General features: G+C 51.3%; 1 protein-coding gene across 3 annotated transcripts; it reads right to left on the reverse strand.

The window, feature by feature from the left end:
* Window positions 1-1672: 1672 nt before the first annotated feature.
* BOK (BCL2 family apoptosis regulator BOK) lies at window positions 1673-21566 on the reverse strand. 3 transcript variants are annotated; one of them, XM_064164961.1, is made up of 5 exons: window positions 21297-21566; window positions 20069-20447; window positions 14999-15127; window positions 4087-4250; window positions 1673-2781 (listed from the first exon to the last, which is right to left on the reverse strand). In XM_064164961.1, exons 2-5 carry the CDS (start codon window positions 20289-20291, stop codon window positions 2656-2658), a joined length of 642 nt encoding a protein of 213 aa, XP_064021031.1. In that variant the 5' UTR covers window positions 20292-20447; window positions 21297-21566; the 3' UTR covers window positions 1673-2655. The 3 variants fall into 3 exon arrangements, with proteins under 3 accessions (XP_064021031.1, XP_064021030.1, XP_064021032.1); XM_064164960.1 differs by having other exon boundaries at window positions 20069-20450; XM_064164962.1 differs by having other exon boundaries at window positions 2661-2777; window positions 20069-20450.
* Window positions 21567-22469: the final 903 nt, after the last annotated feature.

Genomic DNA, 22469 nt, shown 5'->3' on the forward strand with positions numbered 1-22469 from the left:
TGGTGGCCTCATTGCCTTCCTTCTTCCCTTTTTTTGTGAGGGCTGACAGCCTGTGCTTAGAATTGCAGGATTATACAACTGGTTTGGTTGTAAAAGACCTCTCAGGACTAAAAAAGCTCAGTTCCTTCCACTTGTCATCACCAAACCTGTGTGCCTAAAGTCGACTGGTACATACCAGGACATCATCTGGCACATGGGAGATAATAAATAGCACTTTCTAGGGATGTAAATCAAGATGGAACAGCAGCAAGCTGGGGCTTTTATTTGCCTTCTAGCTTATTTCTTGCTTAACCTGAGCTGCAGCAAGAGCAGTGTGGGCAGCAGGGCAAGGGAGGGGATTCTGCCCCTTGTGTCTGCTCTTCTCAGACCCCACCTGCAGTCCTGTGTGCAGCTCTGCAGCCCCCAACACAAGGAACTGTTAGAGCAAGTCCAGAGGAGTCTATGAAGATGCTCAGAGGACTGCAGCAGCTCTGCTATGAGGACAGGCTCAGAGAGCTGGGGCTCTGCAGCCTGGAGGAGAGAAGGCTTCCAGGAGACCTTATAGTGGCCTGCCAGTGTCTGAAGGGGGGCTGCAGGAAGGCTGAGGAGGGACTTTTGACAAGGTCTTGTGATGACAGAGTGAGGAGGAATGGGTTTGAACTGTCAGAGGGGAGATTCAAAGTAGATGTTAGGAAAGGGTTCTTTGCAGTGAGGATGGTCAGACACTGGCACAGGTTGCCCAGGGAGGTTGTGGAGCACAGATTTGACCTTTCTGCCCCCTGCATTTCTGACAAGGCAAGTATTTAGTTTGACTGAGCATAGATCTAGTACAAGGAAATGGAGAAGGAAGCTGAACATGAGCCAGCAATGGATGCTTGCAGCCCAGAAGCTCAGTTACATCCTAGAACCATAGAATCACCCAGGTTGGAAGAGACCCCCAAGATCATCCAGTCCAACCTAGCACCCAGCCCTGTCCAGTCAACCAGACAATGGCACTAAGTGCCTCAGCCAGGCTTGGCTTGAACACCCCCAGGGATGGTGACTCCACCACCTCCCTGGGCAGCCCATTCCAATGCCAATCACTCTTTCTGCCAGCAGCTTCCTCCTAACATCCAGCCTAGACCTCCCCCAGCACAACTTGAGACTGTATCCCCTTGTTCTGTTGCTGGTTGCCTGGCAGAAGAGCCCAGCCCCACCTGGCTACAGCCTCCCTTCAGGTAGTTGTAGACAGCAATGAGCTCTGCCCTGAGCCTCCTCTGCTGCAGGCTGCACACCCCCAGCTCCCTCAGCCTCTCCTCTTAGGGTTTGTGCTCCAGGCCCCTCCCCAGCCTTGCTGCCCTTCTCTGGACACCTTCCAGCACCTCAACACCTCTCTTGAATTGAGGGGCCCAGAGTCCTGGGCTGATTCAAAAGAAGTGTAGCCTTCTTGTGTGGCAGAAGTGGCAGAGAAGAGGCTTCTTGGTCTTCCCCTGATGACCTCATTGAGGTCCCACTTCTGCTGGTGGAAACAGCAAGCTTCTGACACCGTGGGCTGAATTCCCAGTGTGAAGTGGAGATGCTGTAGTTTTAAACAGGTTAATGTGTTCTACCAGGGGGATAGCTGGAAGTATTTTTAGCATGGCCTGAGTGTTTGTCTTTGCACTGCTCTGGCCTTTTTTGGAGGTTGCAGCTCTGGAAACAAACACAATAACCCTTTGCAATGGTGCTACACCACCTATTCCTTTATTGTTTGCCATAAAGAAGACTGTGAGTTGTACTTCCAAAGACATGAAAGGAGAAACACAAACCAGCTACTTTGGACACAGCTTTCCCCTTTCACACCACCAGGCAGTTCACTTACTGTTTCCCTAACTCCTGCCCATGGCCTCCAGCCTTTCCCACCTACCTGCTTAGCTCTGAAGAAATCTCAGTGGAGGAAACGTTTTTATTCGTTCTGAAATTCAAGCCCAGACTGCTGCCTGAAGGCACTGCCCCTCCCTCTCCCACCTGTGTGCAGCACAAGGCATCAACACCACACCTGCAAACTGCATCCCACACAACTGCCCTCTGCTCCTGCCCCTCAGAGGGACTCCCAGGGGATGTGGGGGACAAACATCTGATGACAGTAGGTTTGTTTTTATCACCTCTCTGGTCTGTTCCCCCTCCACTGAGCTGTGCTGGGAGCAGTGCCCAGTGGTCTGAGTTAGGTATAAAGGAGATGGAGCACAAGCACAAATGTAACAACCAGAACCACACAGGGCAAGTCTGAGGGCTCAGACAGAAAAACCACAGGCAGTGCAGGAGGGACTCTTCCTCCTCTTCTACTTTCTATCCCCTTTCTACCCATCTCCTCTTCCCCTCTGCCTGGCACGAGTAGGAGCATGCAAGGCAGCTGCAATGAAGAGATATCTGACCACCCATGCCATACACAGCTGCAGTCACCCTGCCATGGACTGGCAGGGTCCAGGCCACATGTACAAGTCACCCAGGGAAACAAGGCTCTGGAAAGGACAAATGGTGAGAAAGGCTCCCATGGCTGCAAGGAGTTTGCTCATCTGCTCCCAGCTAAAGGGAGAGGAGAAGAAGAAATTTGTTTGTCCTGGTTCTTCTCTTCCTCCTCCTCAGAGACTGCCATTGCCACTGCTTCTGGAGCCAGGGAGCAGGTGGGTAGGGGGGGCTGCAGTTGGCACCTCAGATTCATCTCTCAGGCAACAGGACGAAGAAAATGGCCTTGAGGAAGTGACCGAAGCTGCAGACGGCAGAGACAAGCCAGTGGGAGCGGAGGCCAGGGTCAGTATTCACCACACATTTTGTGATGTCTGCCTAATGAGAAGGGAACAGATATCATCAGAGAGACACATCCAGAGCCATTTCATAGAATCATAGAATCAGCCAGGTTGGAAGAGACCTCCAAGCTCAGCCAGCCCAACCTAGCACCCAGCCCTGTCCAATCAACCAGACCATGGCACTAAGTGCCTCATCCAGGCTTTGCTTCAACACCTCCAGGGACGGTGCCTCCACCACCTCCCTGGGCAGCCCATGCCAATTTCAACCACTGCAGACTCTCCCCGTGCCACAGTGAGTGCCAGCCACCACTGCTGCCACACCATCAACAATCACAGGTCTGGTTGGGTCTTAGGAGTGCCCTTCAAAGAATAAATGCACTACAGTTGGAGCTGCAGCAGAAATGATCCACGGAGCATTGTCAGGGTCAGATCAGGGAATGGCACAAAGTGCCAGCTTTTAACAGCCCTTTAAAATTCCTTATGGCAGCAAATCATGTTAATATGCTAAGCTGTGAGCTGGGAAACTGGGCCACAGATGAAAGGGGAATTCAGTTAGCAGGCCTGATGGTTTTCAGTTTCCAGAGAACAGCTGCCCCAGAGAATGACTCCTGCTTACAGCCTCCTGCTGTGACTGGCTGGCAGCTCCAGAGATGTTCAAGTCTGGAACAGAAAAGGCTCTGGCAGGTCAGGATGGAATTAGTCTGGCACAGATATACAGGAAGATGAAGACCAGAATAGCTGATCACAGACTCATAGAATGCCAGCTTGGAAAGCACCCCAAGGATCACCTAGTCCAACCTTTCTAGGTGATAGCCTAGATGAAACGAGCTGGCCCAGCTCTCTGTCAAGCTGAGTCTTACAACTCTCCAATGGAAGGGAATCCACTGGTTTCCTTGGAAGGTGACTCCAATGTCTGACTGCTCTCATGGGGAAACATTTTCTTCCAGAGTCCAACAGGAATCTCCCCAGCAGTAGCTTGTCCCAGTCACTCCTTGTCTCTTCCCTAGGACTCCTTGTAAAAAGAGAGTTTCCACCCTCCTGGTAGTCACCCTTTATGCATTGGTACATGACAAGAAGGCCTCCCCTAAACCTTCTCTTCTTAAGGCTGAACCAATGCAGCTCTCAGCCTTTCCTCAGGTTGTAACAGTAGTACAGGCAGGACTCTGCAACAGGCAGTAAGAGACGCATGGAGTCTAGCACAGGTCTAAGTAAGGTGGTGGTGGTGGCCACAGTGCTGTGGGAGGGAATAAAGCTGCAGTGGGGGCACTTTCACTTCCATTAACCAGGATGTTTTCTGGCCTGCACTTGTGGAAGTAGTTCTTGATCAGAGGGCATCTCTTACCCAGCCTCCTCTCCTTTTCAGCCACGTCACCAAGGTCTTGCGGACAAACTCTCCCAGGCAGTCCACGATGGTGTGGACCATGGCTGGCTGCGCGTGCCGCACGCAGTCGACCGCCAGCCCAGCTGCCACGGCGTACAGAGACACCACCTTGCCCCACGTTATGCCTGTGGAAAGAAGAAAGGTCCTTCAGATCCATGCACACACAGAGAGCTCAGTCTTCACTGGTGAAAGGAAACAGCTGCCCTTGGCTGCACGTGTCCCGCTGGGCGTTCAGGTGGAGCCACAGTGCTGCATGCTTTCACCTGGCTGGAAAAGAATCACAGAATCAGCCAGGTTGGAAGAGACCTCCAAGCTCAGCCAGTCCAAACTAGCACCCCACCCAACCAAACAGACCATGGCACTAAGTGCCTCATCCAGGCTTTTCTTGAACACCTCCAGGGACGGTGACTCCACCACCTCCCTGGGCAGGGGAAAACTCTCCCCAGAATCCCAGCACGGTGTAGGTTGTCACTAGCACAGCTCTCAAACACCCTTAAGACAAAGCATTCTGGTCCTGGTGGGCAGAAGGATTGACCATGAGCCAGCAACATGCCTTTGTGGTCAAGACCACCAATGGGTTGTATTAGAATGGGTGTGGTTATTAGGAGAGAGAAGTTCTACTCTGCCCTGGTAAGGCTTTTTCTGGAATATTCTGGGTCACTCCATTCAAGAAGGACCTCAAGAAACTGCTTGAAAGAGTTCAGTGCAGAGCCATAAAGATGCTGAAGGGAGTGGAAGATCTCCCTGCTGAGGAAAGGCTGAGGGAGCTGGGGCTCTTAGCTTGGAGGAGAGGAGCCTGAGGGGTGACCTCATTTGAAGGCAGGGCACAGAGTGTCACTTGAGCTATCTAATCTCACAGCAAACAGCCTTCCTGTTAGGCTGACCTGCCCGTAGCAAGCACTCCAGGGATCTTGCCCCAGCAGCAGTCATCTTCCTGCCAATGTGATAAGTGGAGCTCAGTTCTGGGCATCAGCCAATTGCCCTGAGTCTCCCCCCTGCTTTGCCAGCCGTGGGGTGCAACTCCATTACGCTTAAACATTGCAGCCAGCAGTCCCTCAGCAGGCTTTCATCACGAGCAGTGAGCTGGAAATGCTACCCTCTGCATCAGTGCAGCAGATCCACCACACCACAATGTCACATGGATTTCCTTCTGGTCTGCTGGGAAGTTGAATTTCCACCTTTCTTTATTAGGTGGACTGGCAGTGTTTGTCAAGCTTGTTGTGAAGTATGGAGAAAGTATATTCTGGCTGGAGGAAAAAGAAAGGCTCTGGGAAGGACTTAGAGAGGCCTTTTAGTACTTGAAGGGGCTACAGGACAGCTGGGGAGGGACTTTTTGCAAGGCCTTCTAGTGACAGGTTGAGGGATAATGGTTTTGAGGTGGCAGAGGAAAGATTTAGACTGGAGAGGAGGAAGAAATCCTTTACAGTGAGGGTGGTGGGACACTGGAACAGGTTGCCCTGTTAAAAAGAGGTCCTGAAATTCATTGAATCCTAGAATGGCTTAGGTTGGAAGTGACCTCAGAGATCATCCACTACAACCTTCTGTCATGGTCAGCAGCAGCACCTCTCAACTAGATTGGAAGTCCAAGCTCTCATCCAACCTGGCCTTGAACACCTCCAGAGAGGAGGCATACATGACCTCTCTGGGCAACCTGTTCCTCCACCAGAGTCTTCCAACCCTTAGACTGGCTCTTAGGAAGAAGTTCTTCAGTCTAAACCTACTCTTCCTCAGCTTCAAACCATTCTCCCTTATCCTGTTGCTAGACACCCTTATAAAAAGTCCCTTTTCCAGCTTTCCTGTAGGGCCTCTTCCCAATTCCTGAAGGGATCCTAAGGTCCCTCCAGAATCTTCTCTTCTGCTGGCTGAACAACCTCAGCTCACTCAGCCTATCCTCAACCTCAGCTCACTCAGCCTATCCTCATGCAGAGGTGCTCCAGCCCTTGGATCATCATCCTTGTAGCCTCCTCTGGACTTGCTCCAACAGTTCCATGTCCTTCTTACAACAAGTGCAGCAGAACTGGATGCAAGATTCAAGGTGGGGGGTCTCACAAGAGCAGAGGCAAAGGGCAGAATCACCTCTCTTGCCCTGCTGCTCCTCTTGCTGCAGCCCAGGGTAAGAGTTCTGGGCTGCATGAGCACACTGTTCAAATGGCAGCCACAGGAATGACTTTTTAGACTGAAGAAAATCCATTCAGTGTTCCCAAGAGCACAATTTTTCACTCATGACTGATGGAAGATCAAAATCTACAAGTGGTCCCTTTGTGAGGCTCTGTACCAACAGTAGCTGCAGGAGCCCAGTGTCTCCTGTGATGCTTTACCCTTCACCAGCACTGTCTCCAAGAGCAGAGGAAGTTATTAACATGGCTAAATGGGCAGTTGTTCTGATTTTATTTTCTAGGCAGGCCCTCTGGTGTCCCTTCCCCAGAGCTGTCACTCAGAAAGCTCACTGCCTGTGTGGTATCATTCACACTGTGTAGCTGTCTTGCTCACAGCATGTCACCAGCAGAGCCAGCAGGAACTGCCTGTGAAACCACACAAGGAAACAGGAGACAGAAAGCTCCTCTTGGCAAGAAAGAGGCTGTGCCATTGCAGGTCAACACATCTCCATCCAAAGAAAGAGGCTTGAAAGGAGACTTTAATGTCTTGCTGGTCACAAGGTCCTGACCCAGAGCCCCAGGTAGTTTTTACTCAGCCTGGGTGTAAGTCAGTTTTTACAGCCCCTGATCCCTGCAGAAATGTAGCTCCTTGCTTCCTGAGTTACAGAAGTCATGACTTACAGGAGGAAAACTGACTCAAAATGCCAGGAAAGAGTTCACTGGCTCATTCCCAACCTTTTACTGACAACCATCCTTTCAAGTCTGAGGTCACAGAAACACAGGGTGGTTGGGCTTGGAAGGGACCTCTGAAGATTGAGCTCAATCCCCATGCCAGAGCAGGTTCACCTGAAGCAGGTCACACAAGAACGTGCCCAGATGGGTTTTGAAAGCCTCCAGAGATGGGGACTTCACCACCTCTCTGGGCTGCCTGTTCCAGTGCTCTGCCTCTCTTAAAGTGAAGAAGTTTCTTCTCACATTTAGATTGAGTTTCCTATGTTCAAGTTTATGCCCATTACCTCTTGCCCTGTCACTGGGCATCACTGAGAAGAGTCTAGCCCCATCTTCCCAACACCTACCCCTTAGAAATTTGTAAGCATCAATGAAATCCCTCCCTCAGGCTCCTCTTCTCCAAGCCAAACAAGCCTCAGCTCTCTCAGCCTCTCCTGAGATGAAATAAAAGTGTATCCACAACCTATGAAAGAGAAAAGCTCAACAGACCCTGCTCTGGGAGGGGGGTTTGGACTAGATGACCTTTCCAGCTCCCTTCCAGCCCCTGGCACTCTGTGACCCATGTTGCATCTCCATCCCTGGAGGTGTTTACAAAAGGCAGAGACACGGTGCTGAGGAAGATGATTTAGCATAGGACTTGCTGAAGTTAAGAGAATGGTTGGACTCTGTGATCTTAAAGGTTTTTTCCAGCTGCAATAATTCCCTGATTTCCTTGGTAGACAGGAAAACAGTTTGCTCTACAGACATGTCAGACCAGGGTTCTCCTCTCAAGGAGCATGGAGAGAAAGCCCCTGAGCACTGCCTTCCTTGCCAAGGCTGCTACACACTGGGACTTGCCAAAAGACCTGCCTGAGATGAAGCTTTGCCAACATACAGAGCCTCTCTCTCCCTTTCACACAGACAGCAGGAAGAGGCCAAGCCTTTGGCTGATGCTTGTCATAGTAGAGAATGGATGTGAAGGGCTTAGCAGTCACTTCCCATTACTCTCCTCTCAACAGAGCATGTTTGTGAGGGTCAAACCAATCTTTCAGCCTGCTTTTCCTCTTACCAGCAAGGCTGGGGTGCACTGCAGTGGGAGAGGAGGAAATCCCCTCCCAGTTTCTCTGCATGGAGACTCCTACTGAGTAAGCAGACAGGCAGGGCTGGCTGCACTCCTCGCCTGAGGCAGCAGGGCACAGCTTCTGCTGCTGCTCTCATGAGATGTCATAACAGAGCCCTGAAGCAAGAGAAGAGCAGGCATCTCTAACAGCTGCTTTAGACCAAAGCTGGGCCTTACCTGTGGCTGGTCCCTCTGCTCCAGGAGGGCTCCAGCACGCACCCAGCCCCAGGCAAGGCAGGGGAGAGGATCAGGCCACAGTAGCCTCCACCTGCACTCTTCTACCAGCTCCACTCACTTTTCTTTTTCAAGGACTCCCTTGGCAGTGACAGACAAGCACAACCTACTGGGACAGCAGTGCCTCAGCCTCCTGTAATTTGCAGCCCAGGGTGAAGGTGACACTACCTTGATGCATCCCTCAGCATAATGATGAGATGTGACAAGGCCAAGTGCAGGGTTCTGCACTTTGGCCACAACAACCCCAAGCAGTGCTACAGGCTGGGGACAGAGTGGCTGAGAGCAGCCAGGCAGAGAGGGACCTGGGGGTGCTGGGAGATAGTAGCTGAAGATGAGCCAGCAGTGTGCCCAGGTGGCCAAGAGAGCCAATGGCATCCTGGCCTGCATCAGGAACAGTGTGGGCAGCAGGACAAGGGAGGTTATTCTGCCCCTGTACTCAGCACTGCTCAGGCCACACCTTGAGTGCTGTGTCCAGTTCTGGGCTCCTCCATTCAAGAGAGATGTTGCAGTACTGGAAGGTGTCCACAGGAGGGCGACAAAGCTGTGAGGGGCCTGGAGCAGAGCCCTGTGAGGAGAGGCTGAGGGAGCTGGGGGTGTGCAGCCTGCAGCAGAGGAGGCTCAGGGCAGAGCTCATTGCCTGCAGGGAGGCTGTAGCCAGGTGGGGTTGGTCACTTCTCACAGGCAAGCAGCAACAGAACAAGGGGACACAGTCTCAAGTTGTGCCAGGGGAGGTCTAGGCTGGATGTTAGGAGGAAGTTGTTGGCAGAGAGAGTGATTGGCATTGGAATGGGCTGCCCAGGGAGGTGGTGGAGTCACTGTGTGTGGAGGTGTTGAAGCCAAGCCTGGATGAGGCACTTAGTGCCATTGTCTATTTGATTGGGCAGGGCTGGCTGCTAGATTGGACTGGATGATCTTGGAGGTCACTTCCAACCTGCTTGAGACTATGATAAGTTGGATTTGCATCTGTTCCCTGCACATGAGCAGAGAAAACACATTGTCTTGCACCAGATTCCTCCCAAGTTGCAGCTGCCACCCACGCTGGGCGAGGCAGGCACTCCCTGCCAAAGGAGACAATCGAGCCACAGCTTCCCCCTGTGCAGACTAGTGTGCATAGGAGCTAACAAGTGGAAAACTGGCCCAAAACCACAGAACCTTAGAGGTTGGAAGGGAAAGGAGTGGTCAGAAAAGACAAAGCTCTGAAATGCCTATTTGCAGAGATGGAACACAGGGAGACAGCAAAAAAAAGCAGCTGCTTGGGAAGGCATTGAAAAAAAGAAAAAGAAGAAATACAAGTTGCAGACTCAAGGCCAGACATGGAGCTGAAGGTATGTAAACAGTGCTGAGCCCAGGGGAAAATGAATTAGCAGGGGAGTACTGCTCTTGAAAGTGTTCCTGCTGCAGATCAGCTTGTCTGCCCCAAGGGAGAGCTCATGAAGCCAGGAGACACAACTGTGCAGGCTCCAAGCACCACACTAGCCAAGCTTACTCAAACAATCTTCCCTCTGCTCCACTCAGCAGCAGAGCTCAGCTTTGCAAATCAGACCTAGGAGAGACACGATCAAGTGCTGCTTTTCAACAGCTGGAAAAATACAGCCAGACATAATATACTTTCCTTTGGTGGAGAGAAGGAAGCCAAACTGCACAAGCACAAGGAAGGAAGCTCAGCTCATGCATTTCTAACAGCATTTGCTCCTGCAGAGGGGAGTATTTTCTCCTGAGAAGCCATCAACCATGCATCCCTGTCCTACAGGGTTCACTTGTGATTAAAAACTGATGAGCACACGACCTAGGATGAAGGCTTTAGAGAGCTCTCATACCTAGCAGCTCTCACCAACTGGAAGAAACTGCTGCCCTTAGAAAAGGAAAATGCATGTCCTTTTTCCACTTCAGTTTTTCCAGCAAGTGCCCCCTTCCTTCTGGTATTTAAACAGCTAATGTACATCCCAGCTCACCCAGACCCAACCCAAAGCCTCTTCAAAGTCAGTGGGAAGTCTCCTGCTGATTGCAGAACAGCTTTGGACCACGCATGAAGACCAATGGTATAGTCAGAAGGGTGGACAGCCTTGAACACCCAAAGCAGGTCAGAGCTCTGCAGTGCCAGTCTCCACACAGATGGGCTCTTCTCACTCCAGATAACCAACAGGTTGCAAGGAAACAGGGAAGAAAAAGACAGCTTGAGCCTTATCAGGCTCACTTTCTGCCTATGTTCTCAGCTGCTGATCTCACTGTGACTGGGATTCAAGCTGCCTTTACTACAGCAGAGTAAAGCCAAACTTGGGGGAACTGGAATAAACAACGCTCCAAAGTTGCATATGGCACAACAGACCCATGCAGAAGGACCAACAAGGACACCAGGTGTCCTCAGTCTTGCCTTCTTCACAAGTCCATCTAGGACTCATGCTTAGTCAGGGCTTGTAGACAGCGTGGACAGGGAGTGAGCACAACCAGTAGGAAGATTCAAAACCAGACCAGAGTGTGGAAGGAGGCCACGTAAAGAGATTAAGTGGCAAACCTCTTCAGCAAGATAGGGTCAAACCCCTCCAATCTGTCGCTGGAAAGGCAGTGTGAGTGACTAATGCAGCCCCCAGTCTGTCTAGGCACTGCAGTGCCAGACTGTAACTGTTTTCTTCATAAATCAGGCAGTGAAAAACTGGCTGAGATGCTTTGGCTGCTGGTAATTGGCACGAAAACTCAGAGTGCACTTGAGTTTCCTTTGCTCAGTAAGAGCCTCTTTCCTCTGGACTATGAGAAAAATTGGGAATGAATGTTTGGCTGCCACAGCCAACTCTGATTTGCTGGATTTAGCATTAAGTGCTGAGTCTTGAGACTGCAGCTGGGGTTCAAAACCATTGAAGATCACCAAGCTTCTCCCTGTCTGCCTTATAGCAAGAGAAATTCCATTGAGGACTTGATAAAAGCAATGAAATACACAAGACCAGCCTCATGCCACAGGTTGTTCTGTTAGTCACTCAGGCAGAGGGGAAAGAGAATTAAAACTAGGGCAGAGAGAGCACCAGGAAGGTTTGGATCCACTCCCTGTGCAGCTAGCCAACTGCCAGCCCTTTATGCAGCACGGTGTCCCCAGAGGGGGGGCAGCACCAGCAACAGATCTTGGGCCTGGGCTTCTACCAAGTTTCCAAAATCTCTAGCACTGCCAGCCTCAGACAGCTGAGTGCAGATCCACTTTCTTACTACCTTGAAAACCTCGAGGTTTGGACAAAGTTAGGACTTCTAGCTTTACTTTCAACAAAACCACTTTAAGTCATCCCCATTTTTCCCTTGCTCCTGAGCTGAGAAGTTAAAGAAACACATCTCTCAGTGAATCTGTCAGTATACATTGGTGAGAGCAGGACTCTCAGAAGCCAGCAGGGCTTTCTCCCCAGCATCAGTTGGGGCTGATCAGCCTGGAGAAGCCTCCAAGGAGACTTTCCAGTACTTGAAGAGGGCTACAGGAGAGCTGGGGAGGGACTGTTTCCAAGGGCTTGTAGTGATAGGATGAGGGGCAGTGGCTTGAAATCAGAGAAGAGCAGATTTAGATTGGACATTAGGAAGAAGTTCTTCACTATGAGGGTGGTGGAACAGTGGATGGGTTGCCTAGAGGGGTTGAGGCCCCATCCTGGGTGACATTCAAGGTCAGACTTGCTGGGGACTCTGAGCAACCTGACCAAATTGGGGATGTCCCTGCTCACTGCACAGGTGGTAGCACTAGATGACTTCCAGAGGTCCCTCCCAACCCCAGTTGCAAGTCTGTGATCATGTGTATGCAGCACAGCAGCATGCACAGTCTGTTCCATCTGCATCCAGGCTCAATTCCCTGTGCCACTTCAGCTCTGGAGGTGAGCCAGTGCTGAGGCAGTCAGCTATAGCTGTCCAAGAAGATAACCTACTTACCTGCAATGCAAATACCTAGGCCTGCAAACCTGACCTTCATTTTTCTGTAAGCCTTGGATGCAAGTAAAGCTCAGCACTAAGGCACCAGGCAGGGCAGCTGCTCTTTGAGCACATTCAGACATTCCTGCAGTACTAGCCCAGCTCTTCCTCTCTGAGCCCATATGGCCTCCCAAACCAGCCCAGGGCTAAGGCAAAGCATTCCAGACATGCTCTGAAAAGATGCCAAGGACTGCAGTGCTAGATACAGAACCCACTTCCCTGATCTGAGGAGTAAATCTGCTCGACCTGCCAGGAGGCCTGCTTGAGAGACCTGTTTTGTCATCTGCTGGGAGTTTGGAGAGGATCTCCGCTTTCCACCACAGTACACTTCAGATCTGAAGCACAGGATGTCAGCAGAGGTCTTCTTCAGGGTGCAGTGGTTCCTGTGGTGCTCATACACACAAAAAAAAGCATCTGATGGTGAAGATAGACATGTTCTGAGTGAGGAAACCTATCTGAAAGCCCATCAGAAACCTGGACTCCTACCCTGTAGCAACTAGTCCCAAAGCAGCAAGGGTCACTGCCTCCTCTGGCACTTCCCATGTCAGTGGCACTGGATCCAGTGCTGCCACACTTCTGTGCACTGCTAACAAGCAGCTTTGAGGCTTCTTGGCTGTTGGGTTTTTGGTTGGTTGAGGGGGCTTTGTTGGTGTATAGGGTTAACACTCCAGGGGGAGTAACCCTGAACCTGACCCTAGGTGGTCTTGAACCCTCCCCAGGGGTAGGTCTGAACACCACCAGGTGATGGTTAGCCCACGCCCCCTTCCTGCCCTATAAAAGCAGGGGGACTTCCTGCTCCTCTCTCTCTCTGCATCTTGCTGCATCTCTCTCTGCATCACTCTGCTCCCTGCATACCACCATTACCATCCTGGTTTCTCTTTGTTCCACCACGTGGCCATCACCCATGAGGCAGACCAAATCATCACAATCAGGTTGTATTTATACCATTCTGTATTTGCTATTTTCCCTTCCCCAACCTTTGTAACTTCCCTACCTTTCTTACTTCTCTCTCTTTCTCTATCTAACCCCTTTCTTTGGGGAAAGAAGGGGAAGAGGGAAGGGCACTCTACAAATTGTTATTGGTTCTATAAAATTTATCTGAGTCTCTGGAAATTAAATTAGAACTGAGACAGTTGGTTTGCTTTGTTTCCAGTCTCCAACATCTACTTTCCATTCCATGGATGACAAAGCACTACGGAAACCCCATAACCGTGTCAGGACTTGCCTGACATAAAGCTCTCTGCAAAGGGTTTCTCCTCTCTTAGTTCCCCCAAACTGTCTTCCTAGGCAAAGACTTTCCAGGTGAGGCTGAGACTGACGAGCAGGAATTCAGCACAGGGTGTGTCCTTTTCTGTTTGACAGTTGTCTGTAGGACCAGCGAAACACAAACTGAGCAACGTTGACATCCAAGCATCTTTTGGGAAAGCTCAAAGCATCTGCTCACCCAGGACACCTTAGCTTTGAGGGTTGAGACTCTCCTGAGTATGTGAAAGTAGAAGCAGCAGCTGGAAGCAGCAGGTTCCTGGCTGTTGCTGTGGGAAAGGAAGCCAGGAAGAGAACTCCCTTGTGGCGAGTCGGCTCTGGCTGCTAGCACCAGCAGCGTGAGCTGGAGCGAGGGAGACTCCCACGTAATAAACCTTCTCCAGCTGCCAATGGTGAGCAAAAGGGCTTGAAATGTGTGACTTCCCCGTGCAGTGAGGTAGGTAACACCACCTCCTAACAAGCAATGGCAGCAGATGCCTTTTAGAACGAGCAATGACTTGCCAGGAGGACCTAATAAAGCAGGGCATTTCCATGCCAGAGGAACAGGGCAGAGAGGAGCTCTGCAGAGCCCTGCAGAGGGACCTGGACAGGCTGGATGGGTGGGCAGAGGCCAATGGGATGAGATTTAACAAGGCCAAGTGCAGGGTTCTGCACTTGGGCCACAACAACCCCAAGCAGCACTACAGGCTGGGGACTGAGTGGCTGGAGAGCAACCAGGAAGAAAGGGATCTGGGGGTACTGATAGGTAGTAGGCTGAAGATGAGCCAGCAGTGTGCCCAGGTGGCCAAGAGAGCCAATGGCATCCTGGCCTGCACCAGGATCAGTGTGGCCAGCAGGACAAGGGAGGTTATTCTGCCCCTGGACTCAGCACTGCTCAGGCCACACCTTGAGTACTGTGTCCAGTTCTGGGCCCCTCAACTCAAGAAAGATGTTGAGGTGCTGGAGCATGTCCAGAGAAGGGCAACAAAGCTGGTGAGGGGCCTGGAACATAAACCCTATGAGGAGAGGCTGAGGGAGCTGGGGGTGTGCAGCCTGCAGAAGAGGAGGCTCAGGGGTGATCTTATTACTGTCTACAACTACCTGAAGGGGCATTGTAGCCAGGTGGGGGGTGGCCTCTTCTCCCAGACAAGCAGCAATAGAACAAGGGGATATAGTCTCAAGTTGTGCTGGGGTAGGTATAGGCTGGATGTTAGGAGGAAGTTGTTGGCAGAGAGTGATTGGCATTGGAATGGGCTGCCCAGGGAGGTGGTGGAGTCACTGTGTGTGGAGGTGTTGAAGCCAAGCCTGGATGAGGCACTTAATGCCATGGTCTGGTTGACTGGATAGGGCTGAGTGCTAGGTTGGACTGGGTGATCTTGGAGGTGTCTTCCGACCTGGTTGATTCTATGATACCACTAAAGCATGGCACACTGCCAAATCAGCCACAGCCTCTCGGAAGCCAAGGCCACCTTCTCCGAGAGGAGCAGCTCCATGCCGTTCCCTTCTGCCCAGCCCTGCCTGCACGCCCGGCAGGGTGCGGTACCTGCGGTGAAAATCTGCGCGGCCACCGCCAGGAAGGCATCGCTCACCACCGACTCCGAGTGCAGGGAGATGTTCAGCTGCCGAGCCACGTTCCGGTACACGTTGGGGCGGATGTACTCCAGCTCATCCCCTGCGGGCACACAGACAGACAGGCAGGCAGGCAGCAGTCAGCGCCGCACATGTACTGCCCTCACCAGCCAGGAATTCCAGCTGGAGCCACGCCATCCATCCCTTCAGCCAAGGGAACTGATCCCAGGTCCACTTTAAATACACAGCAGAAGGCTTAGGGTGAGTTTGATGTGTGACCCTTTGGGAATGACTCCCCTCTCCCCCCTCCCCACGCACACTCTTATGAAATCACCCAAACTAGACTCAGCCAGCTGGAAGTTAAGGGCTGGAGCTTTATATTCACAGCTTAGCTCAACACACAAGCAGGTAGTTACAATATCTACAGGTGTAGACAGAAATAGACAAGTTAAAGGCAATACAGAAACACAGCAGCCCTCCCAGAAAGCAGAGTCCCCAGGAGGGGCTCCCAACCACCCCTCCACCTTCTTTCCACCCCTCTACCTTATCCCAGAATATGCCCTGCATGCAAGGTGAGCTTGGAGGATGGGCAAAGGGGGTTAGAAAGTAGAAGGATGAGCTAGACAGAAGCAGCCCAGGGCACCAACTGCAACACACTCACACACATTCTGACTCTCCTGCTCTGTCTTATCTATGTTTGTGTTCTTGTTTTTATACATCTCATCAAGCCTATGAGTGAAGCAGACATCACCATTGTTGCCTTTTCACAAGCCCACCACCTAATTCCTCTCACTAAAATATTCCAGTTAGCCCCAAACTAGCACAAGATGCAACCCTCCTGCCACCTGCATCCTGCTTCATTAACACCTCCTGAGCCTGGGGCTTCTAAAAGGAGTGGGCACAAGCACATTGCATGGCCCTGCACAAGTGGTGTGGCTGCAGTCATCCCTGACATGAAAGATTCACAGGTTGCACTGGGAGGGAAGGGACCCTCAAAAGTCATCTTGTCCAACTCCCTACCAGTCAGCAAGGACATCTCCAAGTAGATCAGGCTGCCCAGGGCCATGTCAAGTCTGATCTTGGATGTCTCCAGGGATGGGGCCTCAACCACACCTCTGGCACCCCATTTCAGTATTTCACCTTGCCCAGTGTGAAGAACTTCCTCCTAATGTCCAACCTAAATCTACCCTTCTCCAGTTTCAAACCACTGGCCCTCATCCTATCACCACAAGCCCTTCTGAACAGTCCCTCCCCAGTCTACCTGTAGGTCCCCTTCAGATATTGAAATGTAGCTCTAAGATCTCTCTGGGTCCTTCTTTTTTCCAGGCTGAACAGGTCCAGCTCTCTTAGCCTTTTTCACACAGGAGGTGCTCTAGCTCTCTGGTCACTTTTGTGGCCTCCTCTGGACCTGCTCCAGCACATTTGTGTGTCTCTTATGTTAAAGACTCCAAAACTAAACACAGAGAAGTCTCACCAAAGCAGGGCAGAGTGGCAGAGTCACCTCTCTTGACTTGCTACCCACCCTTCTTTTGCTGCAGCCCAGGATGTTCCCAGGCTGGATGCCTCTCTTTCCTCCAGCACATGAGACAGGCCTCAGAGAACAAATCCACCTCATTTTTCTTCAGTGAGAAGGAGTCTACATCTAGGCTGTATCTCTCAAACACTGCTCTCTCTCAGCACCCCATCAGACCTGTACAAAAAACCTCAAGATCATATGATTCTATGAAGATGAGAGCAACCTAGAAACACTGGAGGCTGATGAAAGCCAAGGATCCACCCAGAGCTGCACAACACCAGCTGAGCAAAGAGACCATCAGCTTGGCTACTTTAACACTTGCAGAGGTACTGGGTTCTGGAGTTCTTTCTCTCCTCCTAATGGTTAAAGAGATTTGCCTGGCTGAATTCTCAGCAGCAAGGTTCTCAACACACACACAGAGACATGTGCTTGAACTTCCAGGTTGTTTTCTCCCCAGCTGAGGAATAGTTGAAGGTGTTAGGCTAGCTTGAAGACCAAGATGGAAATGCCAAGGACAAGCAGAGAATATCCTCCCACAGGATTGTGTGATGGAGCTTGAGCAGAAAAGGTTTTCCTCTGTAGGAAAACAAGCCATTTTTGAGCTGCAGAATTGATAAACCCTGATTTCCAGTGGATTTCTCTCTCTACAGGGGTTCACAGATACTTAATGAGGGTTGCACAGCTGCAGAAGGAGCATTACACAATGCAAACGTTGCATGGGAACAAGGTCCTCTGTGCATGGAGAATCCTACTTGGTTTAGAGTTAGAAGGACATTCTGTGTCCTCCTCCTCCTACACAAGAGTGCTGTGGAGCACTCAGGGGAAAAGAGGAGCTGTCATCATGGCTTTGCATTCTGTTCCAAGATGTAGATGACTTGCTCTGGGCAGAAGGCAACTGATCCCCTAAAGATTTGCTGCAGAATCATAGAATCAAACAGGTTGGAAGAGACCTCCAAGCTCACCCAGCCCTATCCAGTCACCTAGACCATGGCACTAAGTGCCTCATCCAGGCTTGGCTTCAACACCTCCAGGGATGGTGACTCCACCACCTCCCTGGGCAGCCCATTCCAATGCCAATCACTCTCTCTGCCAACAACTTCCTCCTAACATCCAGCCTAGACCTGCCCTGGCACAACCTGAGACTGTGTCCCCTTGTTCTGTTGCTGCTTGCCTGGCAGCAGAGCCCAACCCCACCTGGCTACAGCCTCCCTTCAAATAGTTGTAGCCAGCAATGAGGTCTGCTCTGAGCCTCCTCTGCTGCAGGCTGCACACCCCCAGCTCCCTCAGCCTCTCCTCATAGGGCTGTGCTCCAGGCCTTTCACCAGCTTTCATCTAGCTGGGGGCTGAAAACAAAGGGAGCTTCAGCTAGGAGCCTGTTATAGAATCATTAGCTACTTGAACTGAATTCACAGAATGTTAGAGCTTGGAAGAACCCTCCAGGGGTCACCTAGTCCAACTTCCCAGCTACAGCAGGCTCACCCAGTCAATCACACAGGAGCACATCCAGGCAGGTTTGGAATGCCTCCAGAAATGAAGACCCCACAACCTCTTTGGGCAGCCTGCTCCATCGCTCCGCCACTCTCAGAGGGAAAAAGGTTTTCCTTGTGTTTGTGTGGAACCTCCTGTATTTCAGTTTGCATCCACTGTCCCTTGTCCTATCACAGGACACCACGGAGAAGAGTCTCCTGACACTCACCCTTTAGATATTGATCAGCATGAATGAAGTTCCCCCCCTCAACATCCTCTTCTCCAGGCTCAGCAGACCCCAGTTCTGGCCACTGGCTCTCAGCACATCATGGGCAAAGCCCAGCTCTGCAGAATTCCACAGATCTCCCCAGGCCCTTTGTGTGTGTAGGACTGCACCACACAATCTGATGGCAAGAGGAAACTCTGCTAACACATGGCCAGCCCTGATAAGAGGAAACATTACTTGCACTACTCAACAGCTGGTTTCTGCTCAGAGGGAGCACACAGACTTCTTTGTAAATGCAAGGAAATGGGGATAGCCCTGCCCGTGGTGAGCAGAAAGGGAAGCATAGGATGCTAGGATCAGAACTTGGTAGAGGGCCAAATTACAGCTTTTAACAAGGAGCCTGAAGGCTCCAGATGAGATCAAGTTTTGGTTGGAGGCACACATGCTGCTGAAGCAGGCCCTGCCCTGCAGCAATGCACAGGCAGGGTAAGAAAAGCACTGGAAAGCAGCCCCAGGCTCAGGGGAACTCTGCCTTGGCAGCCCCAGCACCGACTCCAGCAGCATGTTACATTGATGGCACTTTTTGGTGACCATGTGTAGATTCTCAGCTGGGCACTTTGCAACACTTAGAGCAATTTCTGTGCTTCTTCTTCCTCGGTAATCGTGGGGTAGCAGTGCAGGGCAGCAGTAACAGCTGCCACATGCAGAAGCTCCATGCAGAGGTGAAAGGGCACCTGCCTGGGTCTTGGCCACAAGATAAAGCAGACCTCTGACACACATGGCAGGTTGTTTGGGGGTCTCATTTGGCAATATCAGTAGGTTTTGTCACCTCTGACTTGTTAATTGCACTAATTAGCTGTTAAGCCTCACTAGCCTCTTAGGCTTTTGCTCTCCAAGACCTCAACAGCATCACCTGTGCCCAGCACCTATATGGGCCCACAAGCCAACCCTATCTGGTTGAGAGCTAGGGAATACTCCAGTTGCACATCTCCACAGGCTTCTCAGCACTATCACAGAGACAAAACTGCTCTGGCTAAGGACTACCACTGTTGGCAAGTGGCTGGACATCACTCTGCCTTGCACTGGTTCTAGCAGCAAAGGGGGAAAGAAGGGGACAGGCCACATGGCAGGTGGCATTTCTGAACACAGAGGACAAAAACATTTCTTCATCCTGCTAAGGAGGACTGCTCACCCTTCTTGTTGCATGGGTACCACATGGTGCTCTCAGAACATCTGCTCAGAGAAAGCACCATGTTCCTGGGACTATCAGCCAAATCTTTCCATCTGGACACAAATAAGTGACAGCAGAGTCATCTAAGAGAAGCCTTCAGTCTGCCACTTGTTTGTCCTTTAGCATGCTCCTACCACCTACAGAAGAACTGGTTGAAAGCAAATGAATCTCAATCCCCAACCCAGGCAGAGAAGAAATAGAGGACAAGCAAATTTGCCTGAAGAACAGAAAAAGCCCAAACCCAAAGACTGAAAAACTCCTGGAAAGAAAAAAAAGGGTAAAATCAGCGTAGGAAAGAAAAAGTAAGAATGAAGGAGTCAGCTGTGCCTTCCTTAAAAAGAAATGTGTGATGGTATCTATCAAACAGAAGCAGAAATAAAGGGGAGAGAGTGCAGAGACCAGACTGGTCCTAAGCTTTCAGGCCCAGCTAAAGGTGACTTCATGAGGCTTAGCTGAACTTTAGTATCATTAAATCAGATGCAAATGCTTGTATCATCACTTGAAAAGCATTTTGGTACTCGTTACTAGCAAAAACCTTTGGCTGGTCTGCATTGCTGCGCACAGTTTCAGCTCCCGCCCCCAGCTGCAGGGACTGAGGACTTACCCAGTCGCAGCAGGATGCTGGACACCTCTGCCAGCTTACCGCCAGGCACCGGGGCGTTGTGCTCAGGTTTGCTCCAGCTGACGCCTGCTCGAATTAGCCTGGAATTGATGTAGTCTCTGCAGAGAGCCTTGGCTTGGGACACAAGCTCCTTGTCAGTGGGAGACCTGTCAAAAGCCTCCATCACCTCCGCAGCGAAGACTGAGGAGCGGCGCAGCACTTCCATCCTCGGCTGGTGCAGCCACCCCTCGGCATGCAGCTGCTGGAAGGCTGACCGGATGCGTTAGAGGAGAACCCGCAGGAGCTGCTCAGTTATCCTCTTCTCCCTTAGGCAGTCACAGCTCCCAGCAGCTGGTCTCCAAAGACCAGTTCTAATTTTCACCTGCTGAGTAAAAGCACATGTAAGTCCTCTAGCACTGCAAAGATAGGCTTCAGAAGCCCAAGTGTTACACCTTACACCTACACTAAAGTCAGTAGTGGCCTATTTGCAGAGCATCTGCCCCTTAGAGACAAGGGGCAAAGTTGCCTTTCAGTGGCAACATGAACTGAGGGGCTGCAGTTTTGAACTCCCAAGGTGTTTCCCATTTTCCAGTTCAGATTTGGCAGCCCTGGAATTATCCTTCAGAGAGTCCAGCTGGCCAGAACACGAAAGCAATTCACAGAGGATGCAGACAATCTCAGCCTGTCTCAATTAAACTGGAAAGAAAGGCAAACCCTCTGAATCCCAAATCCCAGCTACAGTAACCTCAGTCAGGGGATCTTCCTGAATAAACGGCACCATTGCAAGGACAGAGGTATGGGAGACTTGGAAGTGTCTCAGTGGAGATGGTTTACCACATTCTCACTTCAGGTTTTGGTTCTGTCCCTCTTTTCTCTCCACCTCCCTCCCCCCACCAAAGCAACACACATACTAATCCTCAAAAATCCTTGGCACTAGCAGAGAGAGGAGATCAGAGAAGCAGATTCTAAAACCAGAGAAGCAGATTTTAAAGCCATTTGCAGATGTGAAAGCTCCGAAGAGAGGATTCAGAATTTCTTCAGAAGCACCTGAGTTATCTCTCGACCTGAGTTTTTAACCCATGGCTGCTGTGAAGCCAAAGTCAGACCAAGCTTTCCTCAGATGTTAGGAGGTGCATTTTTTTTTCAGTCCTCTGTCCCAGACATAGTTACAAGGAAGATTATCAACCGAAATACAGCTGTTTCATTTGTCCCAAAGGGAAAATTCATTTACCTCTCATGCTGCAGTTTTTCCTCCCTCAGCGATTTCTTTGGGAGCTTGGTTTCATGCTTCTTTGGAAGACCTGCATCAATGAACAGCCGGGTTGGGATCCACGGGATGCTGTGGGCGCTTGTGGAGAGCGGCAACCTTCTCCGCAGTGCTCACACCAGGTCCTCCCTCCCCAGCCCTGTCAGCCTCGCATCCCGGCTGCGTCCCACCGGGACCCGCGGGGCTTTCTCTGCGGCTTTTAAGGGAGCCAGGCGCGGAGGAAAGCTTCTCGCTTTAGCCTTGTAAGGAAGATGAAATAAGCGGGAGGAGGGGTTGCTGCGGGCAGAGAGCATCGCTTTCTCCTCCCCTTTCTCCCTTCTTAAGGAGGTTCCCGCTTGTTCCCCTGCCAGCCCTCCGGGCTTGGTTCGTGGGCTTGTCCCCGGGGTGAGGGTTGGAGCAGAATTCCCGGACCAGGTTCCCCGTGTAACCGGCGGCGGTGGATGCCCTGCGGGAACGGGAATAGCTCCTAGGGAGTCCCGCGGTGGCTGTTGAAGAGCTGAGACTGCTCGAGTGATTTTCAGACTTGGGGAGCTGCAGCTTGTCACACTTCAACTAGCGGGGCCAGACACCGTGGCTGAACGGGAGTCAGTGTGTGCCCAGGTGGCCAAGAAGACCACCAGCATCTTGGCCTGGATCAGCAATAGTGTGGCCAGCAGGACCACAATAGGGATTGTTCCCTTGTACTCAGCACCAGTGAGGTCACACCTTGAGTACTGGGTTCAGTTTTGGTCCCCTCACTACAAGAAAGACTTTGAGGTTGTTGGAGCAGGTCCAGAGAAAGGCAACAAAGCTGGAGAAGGGTCTGGAGAAGAGGTCTGGTGAGGAACAGGTGAGGGAACTGGGGGTGTTGAGCCTGGAGAAAAGGATGCTGAGGAGAGACCTTCTGGTTCTCTACAACTCCCTGAAAAGATGCTGGACTGAGGTGGGTCTGGGTCTCTTCTTCCAAGAAGCAAGCAATAGCATGAGAAGGAATAGCCTCAAGCTGCACCAGAGGAGGTCTAGGCTGGATAGTAGAAGGAATTTCTTCACTGAAAGGGTTGTCAGGCATTGAAACAGACCACCCAGGGAGGTGGTTGGAGCACCATTTGGGATATGGCTTAGTGCATGTAGATGTGGTGCTTGGGGATATGGCTTAGT

The sequence above is a fragment of the Pogoniulus pusillus genome, chromosome 26, assembly GCF_015220805.1.
Source record: "Pogoniulus pusillus isolate bPogPus1 chromosome 26, bPogPus1.pri, whole genome shotgun sequence".
Taxonomy (NCBI): domain Eukaryota; kingdom Metazoa; phylum Chordata; class Aves; order Piciformes; family Lybiidae; genus Pogoniulus; species Pogoniulus pusillus.